At 45.4% G+C, this 23,108-nt stretch overlaps 1 protein-coding gene, 2 non-coding genes and 1 pseudogene across 3 annotated transcripts in view; 1 reads left to right on the top strand and 3 right to left on the bottom strand.

Annotated features, from left to right (window-relative positions):
* Positions 1–11,185, bottom strand: part of DHX8 (DEAH-box helicase 8) — a 43,624-nt gene extending 32,439 nt beyond the window's left edge. Inside the window, exons 1-8 of the mRNA XM_010376238.2 lie at positions 10,922–11,185; positions 5,373–5,458; positions 4,447–4,519; positions 3,670–3,755; positions 2,299–2,408; positions 1,552–1,911; positions 1,003–1,147; positions 706–909 (exon numbers count right to left, since the gene is read on the bottom strand). Coding sequence (XP_010374540.1) covers positions 706–909; positions 1,003–1,147; positions 1,552–1,911; positions 2,299–2,408; positions 3,670–3,755; positions 4,447–4,519; positions 5,373–5,458; positions 10,922–11,069 — 1,212 coding nt within the window. The 5' untranslated portion in view covers positions 11,070–11,185. The remainder of the gene's footprint in view (positions 1–705; positions 910–1,002; positions 1,148–1,551; positions 1,912–2,298; positions 2,409–3,669; positions 3,756–4,446; positions 4,520–5,372; positions 5,459–10,921) is intronic.
* Positions 8,652–8,712, top strand: LOC115895011. The gene has a single exon (XR_004055221.1). It is a non-coding gene; the product is annotated as a U7 small nuclear RNA (small nuclear RNA).
* A 139-nt stretch (positions 11,186–11,324) lies between the features above and the next one.
* Positions 11,325–19,595, bottom strand: LOC104672434 (annotated as a pseudogene).
* A 3,169-nt stretch (positions 19,596–22,764) lies between these two features.
* LOC115895106 lies at positions 22,765–22,866 on the bottom strand. The gene has a single exon (XR_004055297.1). It is a non-coding gene; the product is annotated as a U6 spliceosomal RNA (small nuclear RNA).
* Between the last annotated feature and the right edge of the window lie 242 nt (positions 22,867–23,108).

The following is a 23,108-nucleotide window of genomic DNA, read 5'->3' as shown; positions in this document are numbered from 1 at the left end:
AGAATGGCATAAAACCCGGGAGGTGGAGCTTGCAGTGAGCTGAGATCCAGCCACTGCACTCCAGCCTGGGTGACAGAGCGAGACTCCGTCTCGGAAAAAAAAAGTGGCGGGGGAAGGCCGGGCGTGGTGGCTCAAGCCTGTAATCCCAGCACTTTGGGAGGCCGAGGTGGGTGGATCACTGAGGTCAGGAGATCGAGACCCTCCTGGCTAACACGGTGAAACCCCGTCTCTAGTAAAAATACAAAAAACTAGCCGGGCGCGGTGGCGGGCGCCTGTAGTCCCAGCTACTCGGAGGCTGAGGCGGGAGAATGGCGGGAACCCGGGAGGCGGAGCTTGCAGTGAGCCGAGATCGCGCCACTGCACTCCAGCCTGGGCGACACAGCGAGACTCCGTCTCAAAAAAAAAAAAAAAAGGGGGGGGGGCATTTCCCTGCACAAACTCTCTTCTCTTGCCTATTGCCATGTGAGATGTGCCTTTCACCTTCCTCCATGATTGTGAGACCTCCCCAACCATGTGGAATTCTAAGTCCAATAAACCTCTTTCTTTAGTAAATTGCCCAGTCTCAGGTATGTCTTTATCAGCAGCGTGAAAACAGACAAATACAGTGGCCAAAATTATCCCAGGCCATTGTGCTCCAGAGCACAACTCTAAGCACCATGCTACATACTGAATGACTATCTGGCCATGAAAATTAATGGCCCCAACCTGTTTGATCTCCCACTTCTCTGGATCAGAGATTCGGGTGAGGCGCTTGCGTTCCAGTGAGTCGTCTTCTACTTCAGGGGCACTGACAAGGGACAGGTGAGTGGGTCTATCAGGATTCCGCATTGAGGTCTCCTCATTGGTCTCCCCGACAAGATTTCGCCGTCTATTTGGGTTTAGATCTTCTCCAGACTCTTGATCCACATCCTAAAGCACAAAAACAAGGGGGCCAGCTCACTTGCTGTCCTCTTCCATTCCCTTGGCCATCAGATGTAAGAACAGGCTGACCATCTCACTTACCTTCATGCTCAGGCTGGTCTTGGTCCCAGTGAAGGACAGCACTTTGACTTTGACCCTCTGGCCTTTGCTCACCACATCAGCTACATTGGCCACACGACCCTCCCGCCGGAGCTCAGAGATGTGCACCAGGCCTTCCCATCGCTTCCTGAGGGAGAGTCAGACACATCTGGAACATGCTAAAAAGTACTATCCCCCAACCAGTTTCTACCCTTATTGGAACTAACAAAAGAAAATGGCCTCAAACTCAAGAGAAAAGCACCATGAAGGTGGTCAAACAATAAAATAGTATTATCACTCTCTCCATGGGGAGACATGGGGTGGGGAAGCAAATTCTATCTGTCCCAACAAGCAAAGGACAGATCTCCTGAAGACAGAGAAAGGAATAAATGGCTCTGTAACATTTCAAAAGAGTCAATTTCTAAGAATCGTGTATGGCTGATTTGACTAAAGTATCATTAATCAAAGTAACTTTTTAGAATGTGAAAATCCTCAGCGATAAAAAGAAAATCTGCCCATCACTGGTGTGGATAGAAGAGCACCAGTCATTACCTGAGTCCTTCCAGCTGCACAAAGCAACCAAACTGCATGATGCTGGTAACTTTGCCATTATAAATGTCACCAATGGTGGGCTCTTCTGGAGGAGGGCGGTCCACATGCTTATCCCGCCATCTATCCAGATTCCGCTCTCCATATTTGTCCCGGTCCTTCCGGTCTTTGAGGGGACTCTGACTCCTGCTCCTGGACCGATATCTAGACTTTGCTTTATTCCTCTCCCGGGTCCTGGAACGTGATCGAGAGCGGGATCGGTGTCTCCGCTTGTGGTCTCTATCTCGGTTTCGTTCCCTATCTCGGTCTCGATCTCGATCTTGATCTCGGCTCCGACTCCGCTTCTTCTTCTTTGTCCTGTCCCTAACAAATCAATAAGCACCTGTTTTAAAAAAAAAACCAATCCAATTTCATCTTTGCATCCCCAAGCACCCAGTACAGTGCCATGCACACGGTAGGTGCCCACTAGGTTTTGAGCTGAATTAGTTTCAATAACTATGACATCCCTATAAGCCAATAAAGAACCAAGCCACAAACATATTCAGCCTCTTTCAACCCTGATCTCTATATTCTGAACATCCTAGCATTTGCTAGATACACTTAGCAGGAAGCAATGAAAATAGATCCAACAATATGATATATGACCAGTCCAGATTCTGTGAACTTGCCCAAAATTTTGCTTCGCTGGTCCACAAAATTCAACTGTCACAGTATCCTAAACTTCCAAAGGACAAGACACTAAGGACAAACCGGTGCTCAGTATCTCTCTGCTTCTCCTGGACTGCTGCACTGGGCATTAAAGCTTCCAGTTCTTTCAGGACATCCACAGCAACTTTCACATCATCTTCATCCAACATGGTCTGCAGAGGTAGAGGCCAGCAAAGTTAGGAGAAAGAAAAAAACCACTCAAGAATCAGCTCAGGTACATCTATAAATCACTAACCACTATGTGAGGGAAATGGAAGAGGGGCAGAGATTTCCAGCTTGATTCAAGATAGATGCAGAAGAAATGGAAAGAAGGCTCTTGAGAATCACTGCTACATTTGACAAATCCCCTTTGTCCTTAATACACCTCTATGAAAGGCAGTTAGATATTAATCATCCCTGCCATGAAAGAATGCAAGTGATGATTATATAAAAACAGGTGTTAAAAATTTTAAAAAGCAACTCTCCTTCTGCACTCTCTTCCTCCCTCCCCCCACTCCAGCTTAATGTTTTTCCATAGTCCTTATTGCTATCTGCTATGTTACATACCTATTTGTTTGTTTATAGCCTATCTCCTCCCCACCAGAATGTTTACATGTTTATTTCCTGCTCTGCTCCCTACCCCAAAATTAGGATATAATCTCCAAAGGCAGAAATTCTTGTCTGTTGTGTTCACAGCGGTTACCCAGGTACTTAGAACAGTGTTTGGCATACAATAAGTACTCAATAAATATTTGTTAAAATGAAATTTAAAAATCAAAACGCTTTAAAAATTAGACCCTTAACAAGTAACAGAGAAAAAAAAATCTAATTTCACACATCAGGCATCTGTTCCAGAACCTTATTTCATATTCCTAATCACTACTTCCCCAAATTCCCAATCTCATTTCCCTTGAATATCATTCTCAGAACCCCTTAACATGTTCAATACATAGTACGTGCTCAGGGAGTGATCAAACACTTTCTTTTTTTCTTTTCTTTTTTTTTTTTTTTTTTTTTGAGACGGAGTCTCGCTGTGTCGCCCAGGCTGGAGTGCAGTGGCCGGATCTCGGCTCACTGCAAGCTCCGCCTCCTGGGTTTACACCATTCTCCTGCCTCAGCCTCCCAAGTAGCTGGGACTACAGGCGCCCGCCACCTCGCCCGGCTAGTTTTTTTGTATTTTTTAGTAGACACAGGGTTTCACCGTGTTAGCCAGGATGGTCTCGATCTCCTGACCTCGTGATCCACCCACCTCGGCCTCCCAAAGTGCTGGGATTACAGGCTTGAGCCACCGCGCCCAGGCTGATCAAACACTTTCACTCTTAAAAATAAGTTACAACAAAGGCAAACTTAAAATTAATAAAATTACTAATGAGACAAAGAAAAGGGGTTGGGAATATATATTTATAGTAGACATTCTCAAAATGGTATCAGTACCCGAACAGAAGGGTTGTCCGGTTGGCAAAGGACTGGGAAGAGTTCCTTCAGTTTTTCTTTTTCTGTTTTAGGTTTAACAACTGGATCTTGTTTCATTAAAGAGCATGAAGGGGTTAAAAAAAAAGATATATTTAATATTATTAATGATTAACAAAATAACTTCAACATTAGATTTGTATCAAACCGAAACAGAACATGGCATTTTGCTATATATTAATTGTACCTGTTACTACAAATGTAATTTAATTTTCTAAATACATTGATCACAAACTATCTCAAAATGTAGCAGAGAGAGGAGTGCAGCAATACTCATTTGGTTATGTCTTATCTTTTTGATTTTAAGTCTTTGAAACTTTTTTTCCCCTTGAAACGGGGAAAAAACCTGTCATTCAGGCTGAAGTACAGTGGTGCAACTATGGCTCACTGCAGCTTCACCCTTTTGGACTCAAGCAACACTCCTTCCTTAGCCTCCCAAGTAGCTGGAACTACAGAGGCACGCCATCATGCCTGGCTAATTTTTAAAATTTTTTTGTAGAGATGAGGTCTCTCTATGTTGCCCAGGCTAGTCTAAAACTCCTGGGCTCTAGAGATCCTCCCACCTTGGCCTCCCAGAGTGCTGGGATTCCAGCAGTGAGCCACTACGCCCAGCCCATATGAAAAATCTTACTGGAACATTTACTTGCTCAGCAACTGCTGAGAGGAAAACAAATGCAATTTACAGGATGTTCAAAATCTACACCATTCTAGAAGCTAAGCTTAGCTGGAAGCTCTGCTTACCTTTGCTAGTGGAAGGCTTCGCTGGAGGCCGCATGGTTTGTATGAGACGCAGCAAGTTACTAATAAGAGAATCCTTTGAAAAGAAACATAGAACAAAAATGGTCAGCTCCTGTACCAGTGCTTAAATACACTTCGAAAAAGGAAAAGGCAAAGAACGTCCTTTAGAGAAGGGTGGTTACGCACTTGAATTTAGCTAATTGGAATAAATGAAACATAGAGTATCAACCTGGTGTAGCACGAACCCAGTATAGCAGCTTCAGAGAAAGCCGATACTTAGGACTCTTTGGGGAGAAAAGTTATTAGGCTCCCTGCAACCATTTTATTTCACAAGGTTTAGAACTACCCCCAAAACTCGTTTCCAACTTACTGACTTACAGAACAAGAATGTAAATACCTACAAAAACTTAATGATGAAAATCCTGCCCTGTTTTCCTAGAGAGGTATGACAGAAAATCTGGTTACATCACCACTACCTAACGGCATGAAAACATCACACACTTAATGCTTATTTAATTGATACGTATAAAATTGTCTCCTTCCTATATCAAACTTCTATATTAAATCCTATCAAAATGTAAATTCAATAGTGACATTAAAACATAAATTATGTAATCCCAGCACTTTGGGAGGCCGAGATGGGCGGATCACGAGGTCAGGAGATCAAGACCATCCTGGCTAACATGGTGAAACCCCTTCTCTACTAAAAATACAAAAAATTAGCCGGGCATAGTGGTGGGCGCCTGCAGTCCCAGCTACTTGGGAGGCTAAGGCAAAAGAATGGTATGAACCTGGGAGACGGAGGTTGCAGTGAGCTGAGATCACACCACTGCACTCCAGCCTGGGCAACACAGCAAGTCTCCATCTCAAAAAAGAACTGTAAATTAAAAGATTAATATCTACAGATTGTCTTCTCCAGATATACATACCGTAAATTCTGCACCATTTTTGACGAGGGAAGCCTTAAAAGTATCAAAGGTGGTATTTTTCTCAGCAAGACTGATCACAAATTCAGCTGCAAATAAGAAACAGAATTCAGAAAAGAAGAGACATGAGCAAGAAATCAGTTTTAAGTATGGTAAAAACAAAACTAATTAGGTTATCCAACAGTCATAAAAAACAAAGACCACCATCTGATAAGGGTAAAGAGAGAAAATCTGGCCAGGTGCAGTGGCCCATGCCTGTAATCCCAACACTCTGGGAGGCCAAGGCGGGTGGATCACTTGAGATCAGGAGTTCGAGATGAGCCTGGCTAACACAGTGAAACCCCGTCTCTACTAAAAATACAAAAATTAGCTGTGTGGTGGCGGGCGCCTGTAATCCCAGCTACTTGGGAGGCTGGGGCAGGAGAATCACTTGAACCTAGGAGGCAGAGGTTGCAGTGAGCCGGGATTGTGCCACTGCACTCCAGCCTGGGTAACAGAGTGAGACTCCGTCTCAAAAACACAAAAAACAAAAGCAAAACAAAACAAAAAAGAAAACAAGAGAGAAAATCTAGATTGCTGAAATTATCCACGCATGTTCTAGTGAATTTACACAAATGAAAGAAAGACATTACTACAAAATGGCTCAATGTAGCCCTTGAGTGCATTTAAACTAGGAAGACCTGTTTGCCCCACATCATGGTACCCTCTTCTCACAAAACTACTACCTGGGCACGCTGCCACCTAGACTAGACTCGAAAGGGACAATAAAAAGCACGAGCCTGTGCAGACACAAAGAGGCACACAACAGAAGGACAGACCCAATCTGTATATGACAGCAGGTAGCTGCTGGGTGGTGCAATCTCCACATTGATGAAAGACTTACTTTTCCCCCAAATTTTTTTGCACGAATCTGCCTAGTTCTTTTCTTTTTTTTTTTTTTTTTTGAGATAAGAGTCTTGCTTTGTCGCCCAGGCTGGAGTGCAGTGGCACGATCTCGGCTCACTGTAACCTCTGCCTCCCGGGTTCACGCCATTCTCCTGCCTCAGCCTCCTGAGTAGCTGGGACTACAGGCGCCCGCCACCACGCTCAGCTAATTTTTTGTATTTTCAGTAGAGACAGGGGTTCACCATGTTAGCTAGGATGGTCTCGATCTCCTGGCCTTGTGATGTGCCCACCTCAGCCTCCCAAAGTGCTGGGATTAGAGGCATAAGACACTGCGCCCGGCATACCTGACTAGTTCTTGAAACTTCTTTTTTTTTTTTTTTTTTGAGAGGGAGTTGCGGTCTGTCACCCAGGATGGAGTGGAATGGCGTGATCCTGGCTCACTGCAACCTCTGCCTCCTGAGTTCAAGTGATTCTTCTGCCTCAGCCTCCTGAGTAGCTGGGGCTACAAGCGTGCGCCACCACGCCCAGCTAATTTTTATATTTTTAGTACAGAGAGGATTTCACCATATTGGCCAGGCTGGTCTCAAATTCCTGACCTTGTGATTTGCCTGCCTCGGCCTCCCAAAGTGCTGGGATTACAGGCATGAGCCACCATGCCCAGCTAGCAATTCTCCTGTCTCAGCCTCCCGAGTATCTGGGATCACAGGTGCCCTCCACCATGCCTGGCTAATTTTTGTATTTTTAATAGAGGTGGGGTTTCACCACATTGGCCAGGCTGGTCTTGAACTCCTGACCTCAGGTAATCCTCCTGCCTCAGCCTCCCAAAGTGCTGGGATTACAGGCATGAGCCACTGTACCCGGCTTAGTTCTTGAAACTTCTAACATTAGAGCTATTTACTAATTAAGTGACTTTCAGACAGTGGCTCATGCCTGTAATCCCAGCACTTTGGGAGGTCGTGGTGGGCAGATTGCCTGAGCCCAGGAGATCAAGACTATCCTGGGCAACATGGCAAAACCCCATTTCTACAAAAAATACAAAAATCAGCTGGTGGTGGTGGTGTGCATCTGTAGTCCTAGCTACTCAGGAGGAGACTGAGAAAATAAGCCTCATACTATGAGACCCACAAAAAAAATTGTAATGCTTTCATTTGACTACTAATCCTAAAAAAGTAAATGAATAAATAACATGAAAGATCTAGATGACTAACTCATAAAGTAGTACTACCATACAATTTCCATCTTGGAATCTGCCTCTATCTTTCTGATGAAGGGAAAGCCAAATGCCATCAGGCTACATGAACACATCTTATGCATAATAAGTTAGCAACATTGTCAATGGTTAATACTTTTTGAACATTACCATGTGCCAGGCACTATGCTAAGTACTTTTTATAGGTTACTTCATGATCCCCAAAACAACCCTCACAAGTAGGTGCTATTATTGTCCTGTTTTACAATGAGGAAGCTGACAGTTTGAGACACTGACCTACCCAATAATAACCAGGGGGAGCTAGGAATAAAATCCAGGCAATCTAACTTCGGAGCCCACATTCTTTCAAGAAAAGTGGAGGGAGAACTAAGTCCCACGGTGCTAGGCGTGTCGTGCTCAAAAGAGCCCCTCCCAAAGCAGTCAGCAGCACATTCACACTGCCAGCCATCATTAATTAGTTAGTTTTTTTTTTTTTTGAGATGGAGTCTCGCTCTGTCGCTCAGGCTGGAGTGCAGTGGCCGGATCTCAGCTCACTACAAGCTCCGCCTCCTGGCTTTATGCCATTCTCCTGCCTCAGCCTCCCAAGTAGCTGGGACTACAGGCGCCCGCCACCTTGCCTGGCTAGTTTTTTATATTTTTTAGTAGAGACGGGGTTTCACCGTGTTAGCCAGGATGGTCTTGATCTCCTGACCTCGTGATCCGCCCATCTCGGCCTCCCAAAGTGCTGGGATTACAGGCTTGAGCCACTGCACCCGGCCTTTTTTTTTGAGACGGAGTCTTGCTCTGTCACTCAGGCTGGAGTGCAGTGGCACGATCCTCTCACTGCAACCTCTGCCACCCAGGTTCAAGCGATTCTCCTGCCTCAGCCTCCTGAGTAGCTGGGATTACAGCTGTGCGCCACCATGCCCAGCTAATTTTTGTATTTTTAGTACAGACAGGGTTTTACCATGTTGGTCAGGCTCTGGTCTCGAACTCCTGACCTTGTGATCCACCTGCCTTGGCCTCCCAAAGTGCTGGGATTACAGGTGTGAGCCACTGTGCCTGGTCCCATTAATCAGTATTTTTAATTTTCACAATTATACAGGGGAATCATTAAATTAACTGAATCCATTATAAAAAGTTAATTCATAGTTTAAAAAAATTCATTGGTGAAAACAGTAAAAATAACACTAATTTAAATGATAATCCAGTATTACAGCTCTTTCAGAATTTGTCTAGCAGGTTTTCCAGTATTCATCAGAAACTCTACTATCTCAACTCCCCCAAAAATTAAATACATAAATTAGTAAGTCATTCATCAGGGTCAAAAGCAAAAGAATCAAGTCAGCAAACAAAACATAAAAGAAGCAAATATATGCCTTTCTGTTATTAAACCCAACTCTGCCAATTTAGTTTCAACAAAAAACAGTCTATCACATTAAACCAATATTAGTACTTTTTTTTTTTTTTTTTTTGAGATAAAGTCTTGCTCTTGTCGTCCAGGCTGGAGTGCAGTGACGCGATTTCGGCTCACTGCAACCTCCGTCTCCTGAGTTCAAGCGATTCTCCTTTCTCAGCCTCCTGAGTAACTGGGATTACAGGCACCCGCCACCACGGTCAGCTAATTTTTGTAATTTTTTTTTTTTTTTTAGTAGCAATGGGCTTTCACCATGTTGGCCAGGCTGGTCTCAAACTCCTGACCTCAGGTGATGGGCCTATCTTGGCCTTCCAAAGTGCTGGGATTACAGGCATGAGCTACCGCACCCGGCCAATGTTAGAACTTTTAATGTTACTGGTTTTATAATTCTGTATTTAACAGAAAAAGCATATTTGTGGGTTTTCTGCAAATTAATTGAGATCTTTAGCTATATATAAACTAAAAGAATACGGAGTTTATACCTTGCCCTATTTTTGCACATAAATGAAGTGAACATCAAAACAATTAAACACTAGAAGATGTCAATAACTTTTTTGTTTCCTCTAAAAGGCCAAGGTATTAGGAGTTAAAACAAAAATAGAGAGAAAAGTAAGCTCCCTGAAAGCAGAAATCTGTCTCGTTCTCTGTGGTATGCCTAGTCCCCAGCTCAATATTTGCTGAACAAAGGAAACATACTAACAAGATAGCAAAACTGACGAAATTATCACCTCATTATCAACTGAAAGAGAAGAATAGTACAGAAAAATTACATATGACAGACACATCTTGCCTGGGAGACAAGAGAAAAAAGTAAACAAAAACATACTGGCATCATACTTTCGGGCATCTTCCTAAGTGCTACATGGTGACCTGTGAAGACATTGTCCCACTTCACAGATGAGAAAAACAGCTTCAGAGAAACTATGAATCTTACCAAAGGTCACTCGTCTAACTTTCCTAACCCCTCCTGTCACCGGCCCCTTCCCTTCCATCCCTCCAATTGATGATTTCATCTTCATTTAGAAAACTGAAGAGTGGGCTGAAACTCTCTCACTCATCTTCCTACCACCAATCTCTAAACTCATCTGAATCTGCAACTACATTCTCTGTCCTCGCTCCTGTTACAACTGAGGAAGCATTGCTGTACTTACCAAAGGTCAATCCCTCCATTGGTTGCCCTTCATCCCATCCATCCTCTTTACCTTTATAAGGGCTTCATCTGTCTATGGCCTTAGCTCTAGGACCCTAGCCTTTTCTAATTCCTCAGTTTGGGTTCCCCAGATGTAGTTTGCCCCAAAACATCTAGTGACTGGTGTTTAAGACATAGTACAGGACGCAATGGCTCACTCCTGTAATCCCAGCACTTTGGGAGGCCGAGGCAAGAGCCCAGAAGTTTGAGACCAGCCTGAGCAATACAGTGAGACCCCCGTCTCTACAAAAACTTTAAAAATTAGTGAGCTTGGTGGCGCGTGCCTGTAGTCCCAGCTACTCGGGAGGCTGAGGTGGGAGGATTGCTTGAGCCCAGGAGGTGGAGGCTGCAGTGAGCCGAGATCGTGCCACTGCACTCCAGCCTGGGCGACAGAGCGAGGCCCTGTCTCAAAAAAGAGTACAGAATTAATGGTCAAAGAACACAGTTAAAAGCACAGATGCCGACTGCTATGTCACAGAGTGGCGTGAAGACCAAATAAGATATATGTCAATAAAGAGCTGAGCATCGCATCTAGCACACAGTGAGCACCCAATAAACGTCAGCCATCATCATCGTCATCGCAGCACCTGATGCTGTTGTTGTTAAACGTGTTTAATTGAGGCTGGAAAAAAAACCACAAAAAACAATCAAGCAGAGATGATCGCCCCGGGCTTCACTGACAGCTCTGGGGAAGTTTCTAAAGTTTCTCGAGGTCTCTCAAGTCGAGGCCACGGCAGCGGGTACCCTGGGCCCGGGTGTCTGCGACAGAGAGATACAGACTCATACGAACATACTTTCTGTCCACCAACCACCTTTCTCCTTCCGCTTCCCTCAATCCCAAACTGAGGCCACACGGACCTCCCTGGGCTCACCAAGGTCCTTGTCGTTGATCCCCAAGTGATTGTCCAGCTCAGTGCAAACCTTTGACACCAAAGACAGGTACTCGAGTTTGGCAAGTTCTTCCGCGGGGCCTGGCTCCGACCCGATTATAGCTCCCGCCATGGCTACAGCCACAGCCATGGCTACAGCTTGCCTAAGACCTCCTTTCTCACAGCCGGCGATCAGAGCTACTCCGGCCGGGTTCCAGCTTTCACTTCCGGGTCAGTGCGCGTCCCCTTTGTTTACGGTAAATTGAAAATTTGAGGAACGAATCAAGTCACAACTGGATGGATCATAGAGAACAGACAGGAAGTGCTTAGAGAAGGGACAGCTAGAGTGGGTTACTCTGCACGCCGACCTGCGCCCTCTACAGGCGAGAAAAATCTCCGCCCGCTCTCAGGCCCGGAAACGTTCACTCAGCGCCCTCCCACCCTGGGTCGGCAGAGGGCGACCCCGGCCTGCAGAAGAGAAGCCGGGAGGAAACCGCAAAACAGCCTGCGCCTGCGCTGTAGAACACTTGAAAAAGGAATCTTAATGCACGTCTGGAAAAAGACAAACTTGCTTTACTGTGGATCTGCAAATTCCCGGCCTCACTTCTTTGTGGTTCCTGTCGTCCGATCTCAAGCGACCCTTGACAAGCCAGTAGGCAGTAGATTGACTTCTCTCGTTTTACACAGGAGGAAACTGGCACTTCCACTGCCAGCTGGATGCTTGGGCAAATCAATTTCTGGGGCCTTAGTTTTCTCATCTGTAAACTAGAATAATGTTGTTCTACCCTAAATGGAATAACTGCAAGGAGTGTGACACAGAGTAGGCACACCGCAAATGGCAGTTACTGTACATATAACAAGGCTAGGCCGGGTGCAGTGGCTCACCTGTAATGCCACAGTTTGGGAGGCCGAGGTTGGTGGATCACTTGAGGTCAGGAGTTCCAGACCAGCCTGGCCAACGTGGCGAAACTCCATCTCTACTAAAAATAGAAAACTTAGCCGGGCGTGGTGGTGGCGGGCGCCTGTAGTCCCAGCTACTCCGGAGGCTGAGGCACGAGAATCGCTTGAACTCAGGAGGCAGAGGTTGATGTGATCTGAGTTTGCACCACTGCACTCCAGCATGGGTGACAGAGTGAAACTCTGTCTCAAGAAAAAAAAAAAAAAAGTCAAGGCTGAGACGATGGTCACAATAGAGCTGGTCTCTGGTCTGTCAAGCACAGATCTCCTTAGTCTGGGAACCCACAGAGCCAGCTGCCTCCACTCTCGTGAAAACCTGCGTTTCAATCCCCAGTTTTCCTGAGTCCTCTCAGAACTTATTCCCTGAGGTGCTGGGCGCTGTGGCTCATCCCTGTAATCCCAGCACTTTGGGAGGCCGAGATGGGCAGATCACTTGAGGTCAGGAGTTAGAAACCATCCTGGCCAACATGGTGAAACCCCGTCTGTACTAAAAATACAAAAATTAGTTGGGCGTGGTGGTATGTGCCTGTAGTCCCAGCTACTAGGGAGGCTGAGGCGGGAGAATCGCTTGAACCCGGGAGGTGGATGTTGCATTGTGCCGAGATCTCGCCACTGCACTCTAGCCTGGGGGACAGAGTGAGACTCCATCTCAAACAAACAAAACACACACACACACAAAACAACAACAAACCTTATTCCCCCAAATATCAGCTGTGCTGTAAATCCAAGGTCATAAGCTTAGGTCTCCCAACTTCTGCTTCAGGTCCTTTTTACCTTTGTGGCAACCTTAAAGTGGGATGGGGATTTTTCCCACACTCCAGTGCTTTGTGTGATGAGTAAGGAAACAGAAGCACCCTAAAGTGAATGGGTCTCCAATCAATCAAAAGGAGGAAATCGGTCTCCTACTTTTCACTTTAGCAACATTTTTACACTGATGTACCTTTGGACTCTGTTTCTTGAACATCTCATCATGGACTGAAAAATGACAGGCAGAGAAAAACCCAGCAGTTGTTCTCACTGCCTCCAGGAGCTCCATGTTTCCAGGTTCCTAAGGAATCACTACTGTACCCTCTGAGTTCTTCCTACTCCTCCCCATTTCGCTTCTTCTTTTTCCCTGTGAATAGAATGGAAAACTCTGCACTTGATCCAATGTGCTCAATTTGCCAGCTTGGAGTTACGATTTCAAGGGCTTACCTATCTGGTGTTCATTCTCTGTTCTTCCTTCCCTTTAAAAATTCATATTTCTATTCTGCTTTCCTCCAATATTTAACCGGAAGGAGGAACAGATAGGGAGTTTGTTTTGTTTTTAAAGCTCTAGCAGAAAAGGGGCTATGGAACCATAACATGTAATAGCAGTAGTAGCAATAAATACTAGAATTAATTAATAGTAAATGTTGTAATTGGGAATTATTGAACATATATATCATAGTAAATATTAACAGCAAAACATTACATTTTATTTACATATGCCATTAACTGCACATTTTAAGAAGTGACAGTTTTTGTGCAATATACATATTTCTTGCAACACCAAAAATTTCTTTGAAGCCAAAGGAAAACAATTATGTAGATACAGATAACTTGACAGCCCAAACACAGATGCACATGGAATCCTCCTACTGTTCCTCCCCATAAGAGACCGTGAATCGAACGCAGAGCAAAAGTAAATGTATCCTAACTGTCCTTTGGATAGAATAGTTTTCAACATAATATCAGATACAGTTAATTTTCATTATTAGGCCGGGTGCAGTGGCTCACACCTGTAATCCCAGCACTTTGGGAGGCTGAAGCAGGCGGATCACCTGAGGTCAGGAGTTCGAGACCAGTCTGGCCAACATGGTGAAATGCCGTCTCTACTAAAAATACAAAAAATTAGCCGGGCGTGGTGGTGCACAGCTGTATTCCCAACTATGCGGGAGGCTGAGGCAGGAGAATCGCTTGAACCCAGGAGGCGGAGGTTGCAGTGAGCCAAGATCACGCCACTGCACTCCAGCCTGGGTGACAGAGTGAGACTCTGTTTCAAAAAAATAAAATAATAAATTTCCATTATTATTGTATGACTTTCCTTGGACAGCCTCCATGTGACCCTTTAATAGCCCAGTAAACAATTCACCTCTTCAAATAACTTATGCTTAGTTACTACCCACACCACCACCCATGATGGATAAGAAATTGTTGCCCATGCCGGGCGCGGTGGCTCAAGCCTGTAATCCCAGCACTTTGGGAGGCCGAGACGGGCGGATCACGAGGTCAGGAGATCGAGACCATCCTGGCTAACACGGTGAAACCCCGTCTCTACTAAAAACTACAAAAAACTAGCCGGGCGACGTGGCGGCGCCTGTAGTCCCAGCTACCCGGGAGGCTGAGACAGGAGAATGGCGTGAACCCGGGAGGCGGAGCTTGCAGTGAGCTGAGATCCGGCCACAGCACTCCAGCCTGGGCGACAGAGCGAGACTCCGTCTCAAAAAAAAAAAAAAAAAAAGAAATTGTTGCCCACTACCAAACTTATAGTCATGGGGGTGTTGCTTTTCTGCCTGTTCCTAGACTGATAGATGTGTTTAACCCTACCCCCAATTTCCATATTATTTCTGCTCTGTCCCAGAGACTGGTCCCAGCTGCTGGAATTTGGGAAATAACTTGGGGGTTGGGACGAGTTAAGAAGCAGAGAGAAAGTACTGAACCCCTTAGCAACATAAGATTGAGTTGGTGAGGGAAAAGAAATAATCTAAGTATGTGTAGCTGAAAGATAGCATCCTTAGGGAAGTTTGCGAGAAAAATCATAGGGCTTTCTGCCAAAACAGTGTTGCTACAACCCAGACAACCCTGGCTTTTTCTGCTGGGGTAAAATGGATCTTAGGGGAGACATCTCTGCTCTAGAAGACAAAATCAGAATGATTTGCTTCTAAGTGTGTGACTGCCACTCAACTGTTATTTTCATTCACGCAGGGAGACTTCAGAAAGAGTGGCCCCTTCTTCCCTGCTCCACTTGGGCCCTGACCCAACCAGAGAGCCTGGGAGCCCCAGAGAAAGTAAAATTCCTTATTTTTCACTGTTTGACTTTTCCCCAGAATTCATCTCCAAATTTGGACCAACTTATTGAATTTGTATTAAACATCAACCTTGTGACCAGGCCCTGTGGCAGGTTCTAAAAAGGATAGGAGGTCTGAAAGTGAAAAACATCAAGGAAGAACTAGAATACTCTAAATGCCATTCTCAGCCAAGGGATCTCCTGGCAGAGCTGTGTTTATAACTTAGATCTCTGCTGCCTAAACATGAGGGCAGGTGATTGGAAGACAGGAAAAAAAGAAAAGCTGGTCTGTTTCCCGTCATCTGAGGGCAGGCAGGTTGGGATTGGGGGGCAAGTCCACTTCACAGGGCAGTTTATCCTGTTGCAATCTGTTATTTGTCTGCCTTATTTTTTAATGCCCAAGCGCAGCCTCACTTTTGCGCAAAACATTCCTGACCTATAATTCCCTCTGTTCTTAGGCCATCAACCTGCCATCAGCAATAACAGATGCTTTAGATTCTAAATTTTCCAAAGCTTTATACTATTAGGGGGAAAAAAAAGTGTTCCTCCTAAGCAGATTTTTTTTTTTTTTTTTTTGGTATAGTCAGGTTTCCCCTTTCTTTTGCGTTTTAAGACTCTTTAAAATGTCAGGCAAACACAAACACAAACACAAAGGCAGGTACCCGGACACCATTATGATGTGAACTTGTCAAGAAAATGTTATTCCCCCATCTCGGCCGCTCCACCTTCTGTGGGAATGGTAAGGAATTTTTTCATATTTATTTATTAGTTATTCATCTTTCTTTCTTTCCTTCCTCCCTCCTTTCCTTTCCTTTCCTCTCCTCTCCTCTCCTCTCCTCTCCTCTCCTCTCCTCTCCTCTCCTCTCCTCTCCTCTCTTTCTTTCCCTTTCCTTTCCTTTCCTTTCTTTCTTTTCTTTTCCTTTCTTTCTTTTCTTTCAGATGGCGTCTCGCTGTGTCACCCAGGCTGGAGTGCAGTGGCATGATCTCGGCTCACTGCAAGCTCCGCCTCCCGGGTTCACACTATTCTCCTGCCTCAGCCTCCTGAGTAGCTGGGATTACAGGTGCCTGCCACCACGCTCGGCTAATTTTTTGTATTTTTAGTAAAGACGGGGTTTCCCATGTTAGCCAGGATGGTCTCGATCTCCTGACCTTGTGATCCCCCTGCCTCAGACTCCCAAAGTGCTGGGATTACAGGCATGAGCCACCGAGCCAGTTATTCATCTTTTAAGAGACCTTGATTCAGATCTAGTTGGTATTTTTTATACTTAGTTTATGTTTATTTTATTTAAAAAGAGAAACACTGGGCCAGGCACGGTGGCTCACCCCTGTAATCTCAACGCTTTAGGAGGCCAAGGCAGGCGGATCACCTGAGGTCAGGCGTTCAAGACCAACCTGGCTAACCTGGTGAAACCAAGTCTCTACTTTAAAATACCAATATTAGCCAGGCGTGATGGTGGGCGTCTGGAATCCCAGCTACTCAGGAGGCTAAGGCAGGAGAATCCCTTGAACCTGAGAGGTGGAGTTTGCAGTGAGCTGAGATCATGCCACTGCACTCCAGCCTAGGCGACAGAATGAGACTCTGTCTCCAAAAAAAAAACAAAAAACAAAAAACAGGCTGAGCGCACGCCTGTAATCCCAGCACTTTGGGAGGCTGAGGCGGGTGGATCACTTGAGGTCAGGAGTTCAAGATAAGCCTGGCCAAACATGGTGAAACCTTGTCTCTACTAAAAATACAAAAATTAGCTGGGCATGGTGGTGTGCACCTGTAATCCCAGCTACTTGGGAAGCTGAGGCAGGAGAATTGCTTGAACCCATGAGTCCTAGGTTGCAGTGAGCCAAGATCATATCACTGTCCTCCAGCCTGTCCAGCCCGGGTGATGGAGCAAGACTCCGTCTCCAAAAAAAAAAAAAAAAAAAAAAAAAAAAAAAAAAAAAATTGGCCAGGCATGGTGGCTCATACCTGCAATCCCAGCACTTTGGGAGGCCAAAGAAAATAATTTTAATCAATATTATGAGTATGAATGACAAAGTGACAAGTTACACTGGGTTTGTTTTTTTTTGGGTTTTTTTTTCTTCCTCCCTAATGATATTTAGCCTCTGCTCCAGGGGACAAGGGATTTTTGTAGCCTCTGGTTTCTGTCTGAGGTAATTTCTTCAGAAATTAATAAGGATTTCCTCAGGAGAAATGCAAAAACAAAAACCAAGCCAAACCAAGTAATGAGTTGATGGGAAAAGATGAGAGAAGAGGAACTGAAGTTCTATTGATGTTCTGTTTGCAAGTCAAACATGTCAACAGCTGTGCAGTGTGGGCTGTGCAGTGAGCCCAGGACCAAAGCTCTGTCTTAAGCCACAGGCTTGCCACTAACACAGAAGAAGCTGCTCCTCCAGGATCCCCATTTCTCCCAGGTAAAGGAGAATGGGTTCCCAGCACACCCTCCACCCCAAATCTAAGAGTGTCCTGGCAGAACCAGCCATATGCAACTCTTTCCCCAGCTCTCAGGTAGAACAGCTTTGGCGGTACCAATAGCTGCTGCCCTTGTGCCAGAATAGCAGCCCCTTCGTCTTGGGATTACAGTAATTTATGGTGATTTATGCCTCCAGAGTGAAAATTAGAAATCTGGCGAGGTAACTAAAAATGAATGCATCTCTTCCCAGAGTTCACTCCACCCAGCTGAGCCACCAAATAAAACCAGCATATGGGGCAATTAGAAAGCCAAGCGCTGCTTTCAAAATGCAGTATAAAGAGACAGAGTTCAGGGGCCCAGGTTCCCCTGCCCGGTTCAATAATGATCACAAGTTCCTAACAAGCATCCTCTTTGCCTCACAATACCATGCCAAGTCTGAGTCCTCCCATAAACACCAACCTGCAGTTCCGTCTTTCAAACAAAGTAATTTGTTCCACGACATTGTCATTTTACCTTTTATTATTATTATTATTATTGCAAATTGACTGAGGGAGGGGAAAGGGGGAAGTGAGGATAAACCTCTATCACATGGATACATGTGAAGCAAAGATTTTTTTTTCTTCTTTGTCATACATTTGCTTTTACATGACACAGACTCTGATCTTACCTAACTTCCATAGTCTACTCTCAAATACTGGTGAGACTAGAATTTATATTAAAAGTTTTGCTGGGCATGGTGGCTCATGCCTGTAATTCCAGCACTTTGTTTTATTTATTTATTTATTTATTTATTTATTTATTTATTTAGAGACAGAGTCTCGCTCTGTCTCAGGCTGGAGTGCAGTGGCACAATCATGGCTCACTGCAACCTCAACCTCCCGGGCTCAAGCAATCCTCCTCCCTCAGACTCCTGAGTAATTGGGACTACAGGCATGGGCCACCATGCCCAGCTAATTTTTGTAATTTCTGTAGAGATGGAGTCCATGTTGCCCAGGCTGGTCTCAAACTCCTGGGCTTAAGGGATCCAACCACCTTGGCCTCCCAAAGTGGTGGGATTACAGGTATGAACCACCACACCCGGCCATTCTTAGCACTTTGGGAGGCTGAGGCAGGAGGATCCCTCGAGGCCAGGAGTTCAAGACCAGGTTGGGCAACATAGTAAGAACCCCCATCTCTACAAAAAAATTAAAAATTAGCTGGGCATGTGGCTCAAGTCTGTAGTTCCAGCTATTTAGGAGGCTGAGGCTGGAGAATTGGTTGAGCCAGGAGTTTGAGGCTGCAGAGAGAGAGAGCTATGATGTCACCACTGCCTCCAGCCTGGGTAACAGAGTGAGATCCTGTCTCAAAAAAAAAAAAAAATTTTTTTTTGAAAGACATAGAGGTCCAATAGTGATTGATTATCCTTATCATTGAACACATGCAGAAATTCCTAAAATAGTCCAAGTCTGTTCCCATGGACTTGGACTTGATGGGACTTCACATGTAACAAGGATCAATTGGGGTCACACTGTCAGCCACTTGGAAATTTGGATGTAAGTGCAGTATTCACTCACTCATATTTCTCATAGAGTTTTAGAGTTGGAAAGGGTTTAAGAGATAATATAATCCTACCCACACATTAGATTCTATCATTATTTAAAGTGGCTCGACTTCTAAATCTTATTCTATGAAATTCCCTCTGACCCAACTTATTCTTCTTTTTCTTTTCTTTTTATTTTTCCTGTCTCAGGTTTATTTGTACAAATAGCACAGGAGGACCCCAGCCCCATGTAGATGGTAGCCCAGCGGGGATCACACCAGTCCTTCTGTCCTCATATTGGCAGACAGAAATATCTAAGTCTTTGTAGGGGCCTGGGCACCTTTGGGAGCCTGAGCTTGAACTGAAGCTGGAGCTGCAGCCTGGGCCTTGGTTTGATCCTTGGCCTTGGCCTTTGGCCAGCACAGCCTGAGCCCTTTGGCAATGTGGGCACAAGCCCGCTTCCCAAGCTTGGGGTAGGCAATGTAGGCAAGCCGATCGAGCTTGCAGCTGACACCCTTTGGGATCTTGGGCTTAACCTCCTTGGGCTTTACAAGGGCCTTGATCGCCTCAGCACGTGCACTTATGACCTTGTCACTGTTGGCCTGTATCTTCTTTAGGCCCCTTTTGTTTTGCTTCTTGGCAAAGCACATGTTCCTCGGGAACTTGGGGTCCATCCCCTTAAGAGATTCATATCTTTGGTTTCTTGATACCATTTCTGTGCCTTTTTTGGGACTGTTTGTGTGTGCTGTGGTTCTTGGACTTGGCCATGTCGGCACCTTAAGCTGTGGCTCCCAAAGCATCTAGAACTGGAAGTATTCTTCTTTTTCTCCACCACTGAACATTTCTCTCTCTCTCTTTTTTTATTGAGACGAAGTGTTTTTAGCTCTTGTTGCCCAGGCTGGAGTGCAATGGCACGATCTCGGCTCACCGCAACCTCTGCCTCCCAGGTTCAAGCGATTCTCCTGCCTCAGCCTCCCAAGTAGCTGGGATTACAGGCATGTGCCACCACGCCCGGCTAATTTTGTATTTTTTTTAGTAGAGACGGGGCTTCTCCATGTTTGTCAGACTGGTCTCAAACTCCTGACCTCAGGTAATCCGACCTCAGGTAATCGGCCCGCCTCGACCTCTCAAAGTGCTGGGATTATTATAGGTGTGAGCCACTGCGCACAGCCCACCACTGAACATTTCATGGTGTCTCTAAGTCATTCATCTACGCTCTTCTCTCCAGTTATCAGCACTCTTCCATTTCACTCATATCTCCTCCTGGCTTAGACTTCATGTTCAGCCATTTTGAAATTTGCTCATAAATGACAAGGATTTCTTCTCTTCACTGGTTTTCTACTGTTCGTGTTTTCCCAGCCCCAGCTGGCTCCTATTGCCCTGTTTCTCCCCTCCTACACTTCAGGATATTGCTGGAGAAAGTTCCAAGGTCATGCTGGTTTGACCCAGTATAGATTCACAATTCCAAACTTCACCTGGGCTCCACTTGGGCTTTTTTTTTTTTTTTTTTTTTTTTGTTTGTTTGTTTTAGACAGAGTTTCCCTCTTGTTGCCCAGGCTGGAGTGCAATGGTGTGATCTCAGCTCACTGCAACTGGCTCACTGCAACCTCTGCCTCCCGAGTGATTCTCCTGCCTCAGCCTCCCGAGTAGCTGGTATTACAGGCACCTGCCACCATGCCTGGTTAACTTTTTGTATTTTTTGGGGGGGGTTATCATGTTAGCCAGGCTGGTCTCAAACTTCTGACCTCAGGTGATCCACCCACTTCGGCCTCCCAAAATTCTGGGATTACAGGTATGAGCCACCGCGCCTGGCCTGGGCTCTTATTGACGATGGCTTTCTGTACAGTGTTACCTAAGACTTCTCAACTCCCTCAAGCCCAAAATCCACCCCTGCCACACTTATTATAAGACCTCATTTTCTACTTATGGGGAAGATGGAGGTCATTCAAGACCCCACCCCCACCCTGCCATCACCTTCACCTTTATCTTAGATTAATCCATATCTTAACCTTCTGTCTCTAGGAGCATCTCTTCCCCTGCAGAAAGCACAAGCCTCATCTCATCCCCTCCACTGATGACTCCTCTTATCCCTCATGTTCTTACCCTTTTTCTCTCTCCTTACTTCTTACCCTTTTCCCACAAACATGTTCAAGTCTGCATCAACCTAAAAATAGAAAATCTTTTCCCGGTTGGGCGCAGTGGCTCACATATGTAATCCTAGCACTTTGGGAGGCTGAGGCAGGTGAATTGCTTGAGTACAGGAGTTCGAGACCATCCAAGGCAACATGGTGAAATCACATCTCTAAGAAATATGAAAATTAGCTGGGTGTGGTGTGGTGGTGGGCACCTGTAGTCCTAGCTACTCAGGAGTCTGAGTTGGGAGGATCACCTGAGCCCAGAAGGTTGAGGCTGCAGTGAGCTGTGATTGTGCCACTGCACTCCAGCCTGGGTGACAGAGTGACACCCTGTCTCATAAAATAATAAAATAAAATAAAAATACAGAAAATATTTTTCATATCTGCTTCTCCCTCAGTGTGCTACCCCTTCTCTTTTTCCTGATACAACCGAATTTAGGGAAGAGTAATCTGTACTTAAAGCTCTCCCCCAACCTCCACTTCCAACTTATTTCCTCAACCACTGACTATTTGCTTCTATCCTCGTGGTGTTATTCATTTGTGTATTCGCTTACTCAACAGATAGTTGTCAAGAACCCTCTGTGTGCCAGTAATTGTCAAAACTTCCCTCTCAGAGGGTTTACCAGTTACCTCCTGATCCAATAGTTCTGAAACTTTGCTGTGCATTGGAATCACTTAGCATCTTTTAAAAATACTGATGCCCGGGTCCCACCCTGAGATATTCTGAGTTAATTGGCCTGGATGTGACCTGGGCTTCAGGATTTTTTTTTTTTTTTTGAGACGGAGTCTCGCTCTGTTGCCCGGGCTGGAGTGCAATGGCCAGATCTCAGCTCACTGCAAGCTCCGCCTCCTGGGTTTACGCCATTCTCCTGCCTCAGCCTCCCGAGTAGCTGGGACTACAGGCACCCGCCACCTCGCCCGGCTAGTTTTTTGTATTCTTTAGTAGAGATGGGGTTTCACCGTGTTAGCCAGGATGGTCTCGATCTCCTGACCTTGTGATTCGCCCGTCTCAACCTCCCAAAGTGCTGGGATTACAGGCTTGAGCCACTGTGCCCGGCCTGGATTTTTTTTTTTTTTTTTTTAGACAGCGTCTGGCTCTTTTGCCCAGGCTGAAGTGCAGTGGCGTGATCTTGGCTCACTGTAACCTCTGCTTCCCGGGTTCAAGCAATTCTCTGGCCTCAGCCTCCCTAGTAGCTGGGATTACAGGTGCATGCCACCAAGCCTGGCTAATTTTTGTATTTTTGGTAGAGATGGGTTTTCACCATGTTGGCCAGGCTGGTCTCGATCTCCTGACCTCAAGTGATCTGCCTGTCTTGGCCTCCCAAAATGCTGGGATTACAGGTGTGAGTCACCAGGCCTGGCCTGGCCTAATCTCCTAATGCAGGGTTTTTCAACCTCAGCACAATTGCTATTTTGGGCCAGGATTATTCTTTGTTATTGGGGGTTTTCCTGTGCATTGCAGAGTGTTTAGCAGCACCCGTGGCCTCTAATTTCTAGATGCTAGAAGCACACACATTTCCCTTCATAGTCATCACAAACCAAAAATATCTCCAGACATGGCCAGATGTCCCTTGGAAGTGGCAAAATAGGCCCTGGTTGAGAAGCACTGCCCTTGTGTCTTCAGTTCTCCTCCTCCTTGATCTGTCTGTAATATTGTGAAACCCCTCCTTCAGAAGCCTCTCGTTATTAAAAAAAATTTTTATAGAGATGAGGTCTTGCTATGTTGACCAGGCTGTTCTTGAACCTCAGCCTCCCAAAGTGCTGGGAGTACAGGCATGAGCCACTGCACCTGCCCTTTTTTAAAAAATATGGAACATTTCACGAATTTGCACATCATCCTTGCACAGGGGACGTGCTAATCTTCCTGTATGGTTCCAATTTTAGTAAATGTGCTGCTGAAGCAAGTGCTCTTCTTTCCGTTGGCTTTCACAGCACTGTTCTCTGTGACTCAGTATGGAAGGACATAGTGATATTCAAAAGATGTTTGTAGAATGGATCTAGAAGTTGCTCATGTGTATGTGGCTCACCTCTGATTGACCACTTATCTGTAAGGGAGACTGGAAATGTAATCTTTATTGTGGGTTTAGCATGAATTCAGCTGAAGACCAGGGTTCTAGTCCTATAGTACTTCCAGGGCATACTTTTT

Source organism: Rhinopithecus roxellana, chromosome 19, assembly GCF_007565055.1.
Source record: "Rhinopithecus roxellana isolate Shanxi Qingling chromosome 19, ASM756505v1, whole genome shotgun sequence".
NCBI lineage: Eukaryota > Metazoa > Chordata > Mammalia > Primates > Cercopithecidae > Rhinopithecus > Rhinopithecus roxellana.
This window is presented reverse-complemented; position numbering and strand designations above follow the sequence as displayed.